The sequence below is a fragment of the Halyomorpha halys genome, unplaced genomic scaffold (genome assembly GCF_000696795.3).
Source record: "Halyomorpha halys isolate HHAL.00 unplaced genomic scaffold, Hhal_1.1 Scaffold1205.1, whole genome shotgun sequence".
Taxonomy (NCBI): Eukaryota; Metazoa; Arthropoda; class Insecta; order Hemiptera; family Pentatomidae; genus Halyomorpha; species Halyomorpha halys.
Genome location: NW_027108984.1, coordinates 310,194 through 323,718, shown reverse-complemented (window position 1 = coordinate 323,718; position 13,525 = coordinate 310,194). Strand labels below are relative to the sequence as shown.

The window sequence follows — 13,525 nt, the reverse complement described above, 5'->3', positions numbered from 1 at the left end:
TAAAAAAGAGCATATTACAATATATATATATACACCTATACACTGTATAATAAATATATAAATATACACCTGGTAATTCCAAAAAAAAGTCTTTACAACATTTAAAAAATAAAAATTAATGCATCATTTTCATCGTATTGAACAATCATTTTGGCATATTAAAAAGATTCTCTGAGTCAAAACATTTTTATAGGTATCTCACAAAATGATAAAGTATTAATTAAAATTGTATTGACAATTTTTTTTTTAATTATAACATCACTACGTAAGCATGATATATTAAAATTATTACATATAACAATAAAAATAGAAACCTTCAAAGAAGGAGATTATTTATGCACATAGATACAATGTTTTAAGATGGGCGTTGATGACCTCATGGTTTTATGCCCTAAAGCCCCAGACAACAACAACAACAATATTTTAAGAATATTCACTTCAATTATGGGAACATATAAAATATAAGAACAATCAAGAAAATGTAATAAAAATTTTAATGTAGAACATAACAATTGAATATTGCCTCAATGTACATAATATGGAACAAATCAAATAATTAAAATACAGAATAAAACAAATTAAATTAAATTACTCAGTTGAAAAATGGAAACAAATAACAATTTTTATTTACAAATGATGTAATAAAAATACACATGCAAGAACAAATACAAATTATTCTAACTTAAAAGAATATCTGTCTGTGAAGCAGGTAGATTTACTAACATTTCAAGAAATTGTGTAAGAGAAAAAGGTTATAGACAGCTGGAGACAGTTGATTAGTGTGAGCTACTGGCTTGATATAAGCACCACCAGTGTGTCCAGTGATAAAGTGGAAAAAGCCAGTCCATTCCTTGAGGAGTAGCTTTCAGAACAGTCCAGTTCCTCCCACCACCAAAAATCTGATGTGCCATGATGGAACGTCTTATTCCAATTGGCCATCCGCTATGTGTGATAGTAGTCGACTGCAGTTGAAAAACTGCACATGTCACTGAAAAGTTGGGAAACTAATTGAATTTGAAATTCATTGAAGCCTGCAAGGAAAAATAATTTTTGTTGAATCAGTTTGACCCCTTGTATAAAAATAAATATGCTTGTGAAACAGTGCTCAAGAAACTTTCAGATGAAATGAACTTGGACAATTTTGGTGTAGAAACTCAAAACTATAGCCATATACGAGGGTGGTTTGAAAAGTTATCGGAATGTACTAGAAAGAAATGTCAACTCGGTGGAACTGCTTTTTTTTTTCAACATAGTCTCCCTGTAGACTAATTCGTTTGGTCCAGCGATGTTCCAATGCTCGAATGTTTGATCCCATTTCGAAAATGAGATTCCTTCAGGCCTGCAAAATACCTCTCCAATTCGGCTGTCAGTTCTTCCGTTGTAGGAAATCTCAGTCCACCTAAGAAAATTTTCAGCTTGGGGAAGAGATGAAAGTCTGATAGTGCCAAATCAGGTGAATAAGGTGGATGTGGCGACAATTCGTACCTCAGTTCATGAGGTTTTGCCGTGGCAATAGCACTTGTGTGCGGGTGGACATTGTCCTAATGAAAGATGACTTTTTTCCATTCCAAACCAGGCCTTTTTTTTTTTTCATGTAGGAGGTTTGCGTAGTATTGCCCTGTAATTTTTTGGCCAGTAGGATGATGATCTATCAGCAGAATGCCTTTTGCATCCCAGAAAACTGAGGCCATGACCTTTCCAGCCGAACGTACTGCCTTTGCTTTCTTTGGTGGTGGTGACTCAGCAAGTTTCCACTGCATTGACTGCTGTTTTGTCTCTGGAGTATAGTAGTGGACCTAAGTTTCATCTGTAGTCACAAATCAGTGGAAAAAATCTTGTTGGTTGTGCTGAAAACGGGCCAGATTTTGTTCAGACATTTCTAATCTGGTGCATTTATGGTCCAATGTTAAGAGTCACGGCTTCCATCTTGCGGATATTTTTTTCATTCCCAATTCTTCGTTAAAATGTGATATACCCGTTCAGATGACACCCCTACAGTATCAGCAATCTCACACATTAATCACTGCTCAAATCTCAGTTTTTTCCATTGTCATAAATCATTACGCATAAAACAAAAACAAAGAGTCCTCACTACCACTCATGCCATGTGTTCATTCACAAAGGATGTGTGATTATTGCGTGGGAACCCCGTTGCTCTAGCACTGACATCTAGTGTGATTCCGAGAACTTTTCAAACCACCCTCGTATGACAATGTTACCTGCAGCTTTACCTTGGGAGAGAGTGCTTATATCAAAACATTGTCTTGTTTGGTTATCAAGGATGCTACTCGATGCAGAAGTTCATCAAAATTGTTACGGAATATTCTGAGAAGAGCTATTTAATCAGTCCAATCTTCCAATTTGAATTCTGAACAGCTGAGATGATGCCTCTAACAAACTTCTCCACATAATCTATTTTCTCTTCTATTCTCTTTTATTGTTTGTTCTTTAGATTCATGCACAAAATCATGGCACAAATTGTGTAAAATGTTATTTGATTCAACGTGGGATGGGTTTAATGACGTGCTTGTCTAAATAGGTACTGCCCCCAGTCAGCTAGCTTCCAATTCGAACCATCCAGGTGGACTGTCTACTGACATCTTGCAATCATGGCTTAACTCCTATCACTGTATGATTATTGCACAGTCCAGACACAATCTCCTTGATAAGGTAATAAATAATTAAAACTTTCCAAGGATTTTGGAGGAAAATGATGAATTTTCACCGTATAATATGGTGCAGGCAAAATATGAAATACTGCCCACCTTAAAATTTTGGAATCACCAAACATCCAACTCTATGATAGTTTGTTTTGAAAAACTTTGAATCACTTTTTATGCTTCCTCTGAAGCAAGCATCCCTGGTTGACTTACTTAAAGAACTTTAGGAGGTATGATTATTTTAGAAATACTCACCCTCAGGACATTGAGTACAAACATTAATTTTTCATCAGAACCTTGAAAATGCCTTTCAAAATTTATTAACTCAATGAATGTTTTACAGTACCGACCAAGTCAGTGGAGCTTGAGAAGAGGAGAAGCGAGGTACACAGCTGCCACAATACATATGTAAAATAATTTATGGTGAGTTTATTTCATTTTCATTAATTACATTTGAGTCATATTTTACATTTTATTGTAACATTTGGTAATAAAACTTGTGGATGATATAGTAGAATTCTGTGACTTGATTATATTTTGCTGAGTTTAATTTTTTTTTTTCTGATAGTATTTCACAAATGACCAGGCAAGTTACTTGTTACTTGTCAGAATTGATTTCTATATCATAAATCTTTGAGAATATAGATATAACATATAAAATCTTTGATCTTATATGTCTTGTGGGAGCCTTCTTTTTATCTCATCTTTTTCTTGAAACAGTCATTTAGTTCATTACGAACTCAGAGTTTTGAAAAAAAATTATTTTCAATAACTTATTTTTCTTGAAAACGTTTTTCCTATATGTAAATTTTGACTGAAGTATAAAATCTGTCTAATTTATTCATTTTTGAAGTAAGTATTTTTAATCAACCCGAGTTGACAGATATTTCAATGTTATGCTTTTTAATTTCAGTTCTAATTGCATTTGTGTTTGTTTTTTTGTTTTTTAATAAAATGTAATTATTATAAACATTTATTTTTTCAGGGCATCGCTAGCGGTTTACATGAATTCAACCAAAAATAAATGTGCCTTCATTATGTAAAAAAAAATGATTAAAACGAATCGAGTGATCAGTGTTAATAAAAAGACAATTTGTGTATAAACTTGTAAAAGTGATTTATGTTTTGTATAAATATTATTTTTTTGAAGAGATTGATTAATATTTAAAGTCATCGACCTATCTCTAAGAGCGAAAAGAACGGGATACACAATTGCAACCGTTTCCTTTCTTCCTTCCTTGCAGGAAGAACACTGTGATTCAGAGAAATCTGTTGCCTTTAGATTTACGTTAACGTTGTTAAGTGTTTTGTAATAATTTATTTGTTGTTGATGTATCAAAGATTAAACATTTATTGCAGCCAGAACAAAACTTTTATCCATTTGTAGTATAACTAGATGCACAAATAAATTTTATATATTTTTAAATAATTGCCTGAAAATGTAGTAATTTGACTTGTAAATATATTTTTAAATCCAGTTTTTAATAAATTATGTATATTTCTTTTAGCCTTATCCCACCACTAGATTATTAGTTTAAAAATTAATTAAATAAATGAAATAATAAAATTAGTTAATTTTTTTTCCTCATTCATTCCTTTGGTTACTTCTGACAGCTATTTATATCAAATTTGGAACTTTAGCTCCTCTGTGGTTGGTCCTACTCATTATGCCAGTAGTCCCAAAAACTATGCCAGCCTGAGCCTAAGAATAAATACATTGTTCACAAATTAAGGTTAATTGTCTGGCAGACATTAAAAAGTTTCAGTGGACATGTTAAAATAACATAAAAACCATAGGTTAAATTATAATTTATAATAGTAATCAATAAAGGCTGTATACATAGCTCACTATGATGCAGAGGTTTGCATCATATGCTTATGTAGTAAGTGATAATTAATTAGAAATATAAACATGTTTGTTTTAAAATAGAAATTAATTTATAAACAATATTTTTCTTTTATTAATCTTTATTATTGCTATGTTTTCCCAATTTTTTTAGCAGTACTTAAAATTTAACAAGAATGATGGTACTATAGCATTTGGCAATTTTGTTTTAATTATTTCATTCTGACCTCAAAATGAGTCATCAAGTTTAATATTATTATCTATTTTTCAAATTACAGAGCAATTATTTATGGAATTCAGTAGCCAAGATCTTATTGACTTTGGAATATATATTTATTATAAAGAAATTTAACATCTTGTATATTGTAAACAATATACAAGATGTTAAATTTCTTGTTTAGTCGCTATATTCATTGTGAATATAGCGACTAAACAAGAAATTTAACATCTTGTAAACATTTTTAATGTATTATCAAATAATTATTCATCAATTGAAACACATTCTTTTGATCCTTATCTCAACTTTGTTTATTTTTCTGCGACATTTCGACCCTCTAGCTATTATCAAGGAGACACTAAAATCATATTATTTACTTATAATTCACTCAACTCATAGTACTATATTTCTATTAACATCCCTAAAAATTATTTGTCCATTATATTAAAATTTGTTCTTGCTACTGCAGGCTAAATTGTCCAAGTCACTTATCTTTAAAACAAATATATTTATCAATTAATACCAGTTTCTTTTTATGAACATCAATAATTAATCTTTACATAACCTGTTGTTGGTTGACCCTTGTTAGTAAAATAGTGGACAGAGTCTAATGGCCTCTAGTATCTTATTCGGCAGTTTATTTTTTATTAATTATTTTCTGTTATGTTATTATGTAATAATTATTTTTTATAATGATGGAGGAAGGTTGAAATTAAGACATTTTTACAAAACACTTTATTAAACATTTAAAAAGAACTAGCCATAATTTATTAAATTATGTACGTTTTATAAAAAAAAAAAATACAATTTATTCAAGTACTAAGAAAATATTTTACTCTTTTAAGAGGACTAATTCAAATTTTTGATGTACCAACATTAAAATTTATGTAATTATACAATTAAATTTATTAAAACTTAACAACCAAGATTTTAGACAGTTTATTACTAGATTGTTCATTGAAATAAATACAATGTAAAAAGTAACATAGCTTTATCTGACAAAGATTTTATTTAAGTTTGTTCGGAAACACCAAAAAATACTTCTTAAAACTGGTTACAAACTTCAATACACCAAATCTTTGCTATTACTGGTCCGATTTATATTTTGTCAATATACAGAATTGAATTACCTTCCAAATGCCTAGTTAAAAATGCTATTTTTTGGTTTCAAAGGGTTCTAAAATGGATAGATCTGTCGAAAACTATCCATTAAAAATTTAATATATCCTTATTACCTAGGTGGTGAGGTGATCAAAATTTAATTTTATCAAAAATGTTCTTGCACATTTCTTTATTTAAAAAATATTAATAAATAAATACCCTTGTGTCCAAAACATTGTAGTTTTAAATAGGCATTTGGTAAGCAATTAAATTTGGTATAAAAAAAAAGTTCAGTTCGGACCAGTGTTAGCAAAGATGTGTTTTGAAGTTTGTAACCCAGGTTTACATGTATTTTTTTTTTGTTCAGTTTTCGAAGAAACTTGTTAATTTTCGATTTATTAATTTTTAATAATTCAAAATTTCTGTATCTCCCAGAACTTTCTATACCCTTGTTTGAAAGGTAATAAAATTGTCAAATAAGATAAAATAAAACTTGACCAGGCCAATACCAGTAAGATACATCAAGGTGTTCCTTTTTATATTGAATTTATTTTGGTAATTTTTTAAAAACCAATAAGAACATTATTGGTAATGATTATGAACTTAAACTCACTTTGCTCTCTCATAAGAAAACAATGTGCACTTATTCCAAGAGGTCGTAGGTTAAAATTGAACCTAGACCACTTCAACCCATGAAGGGGCAAGGATCGGAGGTTAACTACTTAGTAAGAAAATACCGTTTCTTGAACAGTGGTTGTGCAAGGAGATGATTTGTTAAAGATCACGCTCAACTGCCAGGTTCTACCCCCAATTAAGGGTACCCACTTTATTATTGCTGGATGTGTGACAGTTTGACTAGCTAACCTGAATAGGAGGGAATCTTTTCCAGGTTTCTTTTATGCAATATCAATTTCTCTAATGTTTAATTCTGATAACGTTATCATCTTAAATTTAATATATCTTACATATAGTAAGGTTGACTTTTCTATTTTCTCCTTGAAATTATCTAATTAATATTAATAGACCCACCTCTCAAAAGTCCAGGTTTTTTCCCTCTTTCCACTGCATTGAAAAAAATAATAGAATCTGAATTACAGAATATATGTAAATTACAGCTATACAATTTGAGCTACAAGTAGTATAATTAAATGAAGTTGTATAATTATAATATTTACGAATGGTCTGTCATTAGTTAGAAAGGAGGCCCCCTAATTTTCAATAAAAAATTTACCTATTTGCATGAGACGTGCCTTCATCGATTTATCAAAAATTGACAAATTGACTTGATATAAAACTCCTCAAATGTTAACAAATCGATGTTAAGAAATATATAAATATTTAATTCTCGCTATTACAAATCTAATCCTATATAATTTATATCACCTCATACTATATTACCCTCTTTCATAGTTTAAATCAAACAAAAATCAAGACCTGATATATCGATATGTCTAACTAGTATTTCGATACATGAGGCAGTCTTTCGTAAAACATGGTGACTGATATTTGTTATAAATTGAAGTTTTACTCTACCAGACTTTTTAGAACTGCATTCGTAGTTTTTTTAAGGTAAAGTGTTAGTACTAAATCATTGTGTGTAACTACTTGTTTTAAGGTTACTCGTTTTAATTAAATAACATTTCAACATAATGAAAATGTTCATTTTTTCAGTTACTCCCTTTTACGACCGAATGCCTCATGTATACATGGATTTTTTGGTTCGGTATTTACAACCTTGCTTCCATCTTACCACATGACGCACGGAGAAGGGAATGTCACGCATGCGTAGAGGCATGCCTTTTTTCTTGTGAAAGTTCAATAGTGCATGCCTTATTGCAAGCTGTTCGGTATTGTAGCTTGCCTCATTCTTCCGTGCATATTTTATTTGTTACCAGTAGTAATGTCGCAGTCTTGCGACAAAATTTTAAATTTTATCGAAGATTATAAAAGTTTACCGGCGCTGTGGGACCCCAAACACTACGCTTACACAAATAAAATTATTAGGTGCGATAACCTCAAGGTATTAGCCGTCAAGTACCAGTTGAGCATTGGTAAGATTAAAGCCAAAATAAAAAGCTTGAGGTCATATTTTGCCAAAGAGCATGCAAAAGTGAAAAAAAATAAAACGGGTTCAGCTAGGAGTTACGTCTATATGTCACCATGGTTTGCGTACAAAGCACTTTTGTTTCTTGCCGACATTGCCACCTCAAATCAAAATGGAGAAATTGGAGAAAACCCGGCAGCTGGAGAAAATGATCCCGTAAGTTATTTTTTGTTATTTGATAAAATTATATTTATATATTTAAAATAAGTTATTTATTTCATAAACTTAATTCATTGATTGAAATGAAGTGAAAATAAAAAAATTACGAAAATCTATTATATATGACGAAGATAGTCAGGATTGCGTTCAAAAAGAATAAAATATTTTTCAATCATTTATTATCCGACGTTTCGCCCCACTTGTTGGGCTTCATCAGGGCTATGATGATGATAGCTGAGCAGATTTTTTCTGTCTGTTTAGCTATCATCATCATAGCCCTGATGAAGCCCTACAAAGTGGAGCGAAACGTCAGATAGTAAATGGTTGAAAACTATTTTGTTCTTTTCGACCGCAACCCTGACTGACCATCTTCTTCATATTTTAAATTATACAGTCAACTATTTACATATATGAAAATCTATCATGTATATTTTATTCATATATGATTATTAAAATATCACGGTTAGTTGAGTTACTTATATTTTATTTCAAATAATTAAACATTTCATTTTTTTATTCATTCATAACATGAACATCTTATCTAGTTTTTATTTTATTTAAGTTGTGAATATTAGACAAAGATCTAAATAATTTAACCCGGAAAAAGTGTAATCTTTTCACTCAACACTGTCTCTAATGAATAAAGAAAAAGCAAATACTTGTAAGCGTTTACTTTTATTAAAATATTAACTTTTAAGTATAAGCGATTACTTATTTAAGAGACACCTTTTATTTAAAAGTAAAAGTACTGGAAAAACCTTAAACGAAATAAGTATTTTCTTATACTTTAAGTAAACACTGAATTTGTCATCATCCTAGATGACATGTTCCAGCCTGGCTGCTCTGTAACCCCCAGTCCTCTTCATTTGTCTCAAAATAAACTTATATTTTAGTCTTTCCTTTCGTGTGAGTGTAATTATAATATAATTATGTCATCTAGTGAAGGAAATGTGGAGGCTTAGTGTTGGAACCAAAGAATTCTTCTTGTAAAATTATTATCATTATCTGAAGACCGTGCAGTGATGCTGAATAAGTCAATGATGCCAGGAATCATACAGAAAAATGATAAGCCTGGAAGGGTATTAAAGAAGAATCCGTGAAAAATATGAGAATATCTTCAATGACGGTAGATTAGCTTAAAATAACACTAAATAATATGAAGACAGGTATAAAAAATATTGACCAAAATATAACTGCGAACAAGAAAATCAAGCTAAAGGGCTGGAAGAAAGAATACTTAAAATTTTTGGATTCCATTTTTTTAAAAAATCTTGGAATCCAAGCTATTGGAATTGTGCCACAAAATGACTATATGCTAAATACCGTACATCAAGAGGAGTCTGCTTCAAATGACAATTATGTCAGGCACGTTAAAATAATTCAGAAAAAGAAAAAAAATAGGCTCGAAGAGACTGAAGTTTTATCAACTTCAGAGGCTTGTTTTACTAGAGAAACTTAATCTAGAAAGACTTAAAGTCGGCCATAGATAGATTTGAAACCAGAAATTGTAATTAAAAACATAAATGCTGCATAATAGTGACCTTAAAAAATACATGTAAGTTCTTTTATCACAACATTATTACTTATCTTTATTAGTTTGCAAATAAGAATTCACTGGGAAAACTATAAGTAAATACTTGCGAATGAAGTAGTTATTGGCCAATTGAGGGTTTACTTAATGAATTAAGTAAACACTTCAACTTCAGTAAAGAGTGATATTTTATTCTAGTGGTTGTAAATTAACACTTATAAAACACTAAGTAAAAGCAAATGCTTATTTTTATTCTGTCGATTTTGCGATACCATCGAAGTGTCGATACTCCTTCCAATACGATACATTAACTGAAGCATCTATACCTGCAACTTTCGATGCTTGTACTACATGCATCTGGCAGACTGGATCATAACCACAAAGTAAGGGAAGTATCGAAACGCCCCTAACCTGTCTCAGTAGTACTATTTCAACAGTGAAACAGTATGATAGTGCTTGTCTCCTCGGTGACAGTAAATGTAACATCGACTACAGTTCAACTTGGTGATTGAATTATAAAAACTGATGGTTAAATGCTTGGAGAAAGGCGTATAATGGTGAGGGTCCGTTTCTAATGCGAGTGACGCTAGAAGGCGTGGTCTATTCCTTTCATGGGCGTGGTACTGGGTACGCTACAGTTGAGAGTTGTTGCCACAACCCATATGCCAGAAATGGCGGGGAGGGGTTAATCAAAATGAATAGATAAGTTGAGAGTTACTCAAAGCGCGCTAAAATTTTGTTGTTGGTTTAATTTTTTTAATTACTAATAATTCTGTCTTTTTTTTTTTTACGTAAACTGTTTGGTATTTTTCTAAAGTTTAAAGTAAAAGTGAAGTGTTTTCTATTTTTTTTTTTTTTAATAAACAACTTTCTCCATTACTCTAGAAACAATAATTTATTTATATCTAACTTTATATTGTAATGTTTTCCTTAAAAGAATTGTTCCTAGAAAACATTAGTTGAAAAATTGACCAAGTGAATTCAATTTTATATTCTCTTCTTACTTTTTAGAACAGTAAGTATGTTTTGGGATCAATAATATTCACGTTGAAATGAGTCTAAACAGAACAGAGAAAGAAGCACGAATTTCTCGAGATTGGCCGAATGGATTTTCGTTATAGATATACCAAATTATTGAAAATAACAATTTCTACTCCTCCTACCTTCTCCACATTTTCCAATTGATGAACATTTCATTTTTGCTTAGAAGGAGATGAGGGTTATGTTCCTCTCCCCCTCATCCCAGGTTAAATACAACAAACTACAACTGCCTGATTTCGCCTAGACTTCACAACGTCATTTCATACTTTTGCTCATCTCACTTTAACACTTCTACCTAAGTAGATGAGTATGTTTTTGTTCCGCATTATATTACCAATTGGAGATGGACCAGCATACCATATGCACGGATCGACTATTAAAATTATCAGCCATACTGTGCATTTTTATAACATCTTTTACATATTTACGAACAAATAGTACAAAAACTTATATATTGAAGTTGATAAAAAAATTAAATTGCATTTTAATTAAGTAAAAATCTATCCCAAACATGTGTCGGAAAATCGATTTTTTTAGGTACCGTTTGTACGGAATACTGCTAAAAGTTGGGTCTGGAAATTTATTTACTTCATGAGCCTATATATCGAAAATTTAATAAGGGATGTTACGGCGGGTAGGGGTTCGAAAGGAACCTTTACTAGCCCAACCGTGAAAAGGAAAGAAGTGGTCGAATTTTGTTATTTTTTATTTTCAAACAAGTAAACATAATTAAAGAAACCAAAAAATATATAAACTAGAAGAAAAAAAAAGAAAGCTTAATAATATTACAAAATGAAATTAATCGAACACAAAAAAAATATACAAACTAGAAAAAAAATAAATCTTAGAACTATTGCAAAATTAAATTAATTTGACAAAAAGAGAGAAAAAAAAGTCTTATTTCACCGGTGATTGGTGGGGCCCCGGTTGTGGTTGTTTTGAGAGGATGTTCTCGTGGAAGTAGGGACGTAAGGGACGTACGTCCGCCCGCCTTGTCCTCTTGTAGGATGAGTTGAAGCAGTCCGCCCGCCGTGGCTAAGATGATTCAGCTGTCGAAGATGAAAGAGACGATACGTGTGTGCGGTGAGACGTTAAGAAGTAGTCTGTGTGTTTTTAGTATAAAAAAGAACAGAGAGCGGATTTGTTTTGTTTTTTATATCATATGTCACGTAGTCGATTACCGATCATATGTTGGCCGCAACATACCGCCCGCCTAAAATTTGTTAAAAATTTTAAATTGACACCTACGGGGTTAAGGAGAGCTAGTTTGATAATTCGGTGCTGACATTCTCCAGTTTTTGGTTTTTAGATTTGGTACTCTCACGATCCCATCTTGCCCAGAATGCGTGGCGATGATTCTTCCGACGCTTAAAGTTCTCTAGAGCTGCAGTCTGAAGAATTATCTTCTGATTTTATGTGTAAATCCAGTAAGAGCGGGTTGTAATTTCCAAAATTTGGATGATGCGGTAAGCGTTCATACGCTCAGTAGGTTTCCTCAGCCATCGCAGTACTACAGTCAAATCTTTAAAGAAAAATGAGTTTCTCTCAGTTCTAGCCGGGTTTTGACTTTGTGGCAGAATTTCAATGAGCTGCATAGAAAAAGAGCACACCATTCCGCCCGCTTAAAATTTTAACTTTATATAGTATTAGAGAAATTAGGTATTTGATACTACAGAGAATGATGCCCAGAGAAAAGCGTGGAGGGTAATAAAAGGTATGAAGCGGTTATGTGAACAACAGAAGCGTGACTCAAGTAGTTGGAATGACGACAGTAAAGAACAGAAGACAGATTAATTTTATGAGATGTACTCATTTATGCAAAGTAATCTTGTTGTGGGGCATCTGAGACAAAAATAAGATGAAAGAAAATAAATAGACTTTTTAAAGTGATACACAAGAATATTATGGGGAACTTTATTTCGATGAACATTGCAACCTTCGCATAACCACTTAGGAAAATTATCGGCTTCCTATGTTCCCCTGGTTATGATGACCGAGTTGGGCGGTTGCAATGGCTGATAAGCATTGTGTTCACCACTTAACCGAAGGAAATATATGATTTTCCTTTTTAGCTGCAAGGCCTCTTCAAGAGTTACGTAGCGAACAGGAGGAAGGCGGTAATTGATTGAGTACCTCTTGGAGGTTAGGAGCGGCAGTGCATCATCTCGTGGACGATGAAGTCCTAACGCAATTTCGTTTGTATGGTGAGGATCTGATGCAGCTAGGCGTCTAGGTCTATGAGTTTTGAATTCAGAAACACTAATGAGGAGAAGTTTTTGATCACTGAGTAGGGACCTCTTGGGGTTGAGACGTAATGAACCCTTTCGGAGAAATGTAACTTCTAACGAAATGTCGTTACATTTATTAAGATCAGATGAAGCTGGACGATCTGATCTCAAGGGATCAAGCTCATGGAGCTCGGTGGGACCAAGAGAACTTCCTGGAAACCTCACAGAAGAGGGTAAGGGCTGTGAGTGGTTCTGTATAAAGATAACATCCAACGAAATGTCATTGGTTTTATTAGCGTCTAACGGAGTAGTCTGATTATATTTTAGGATTTCAGGCTGAGGCAGGTAGGTAGGTTCAGGTTGACCGCCAATTGGGGACCTCTTGGAGGTGCACCGCAATTGTGAGTGAAATGTAGGAAGATTATTTACTAGCGAAATGTCGCTAGCGTAACTAGAATCTGACGCAGCTGGGTGTTCTGATTCTGGAGTTTCGTCTTGGACGAAAATATTTTCTAACGAAATGTCGTTAGATTTATTAAGATCAGATGTAGCGGAACGATCTGACCTCAGTGAATCAGGCTCTTGGAGGCCAGTAGGACCATGAGGACTGCTAGGAGACCCCAAAGAAGAGGGTAACT

The 13,525-nt window shown here is 32.4% G+C and overlaps 2 protein-coding genes and 1 long non-coding RNA gene across 3 annotated transcripts in view; 2 read left to right on the top strand and 1 right to left on the bottom strand.

The window, feature by feature from the left end:
* The window catches only part of l(1)G0289 (lethal (1) G0289), a 32,400-nt gene extending 28,251 nt beyond the window's left edge, over positions 1 to 4,149 (top strand). Inside the window, exons 10-11 of the mRNA XM_024361255.2 lie at positions 3,004 to 3,083; positions 3,646 to 4,149. Coding sequence (XP_024217023.2) covers positions 3,004 to 3,072 — 69 coding nt within the window. The 3' untranslated portion in view covers positions 3,073 to 3,083; positions 3,646 to 4,149. The remainder of the gene's footprint in view (positions 1 to 3,003; positions 3,084 to 3,645) is intronic.
* Positions 1 to 13,525, bottom strand: part of LOC136795720 (uncharacterized) — a 44,465-nt gene that overhangs the window by 20,763 nt on the left and 10,177 nt on the right. The gene's annotated exons all lie outside the window — the stretch shown is intronic.
* LOC106688786 (uncharacterized) overlaps positions 7,430 to 13,525 on the top strand; it is a 21,235-nt gene continuing 15,139 nt past the window's right edge. Inside the window, exon 1 of the mRNA XM_014433421.2 lies at positions 7,430 to 8,084. Within this exon, the coding sequence (XP_014288907.2) occupies positions 7,650 to 8,084 (435 nt within the window). The 5' untranslated portion in view covers positions 7,430 to 7,649. The remainder of the gene's footprint in view (positions 8,085 to 13,525) is intronic.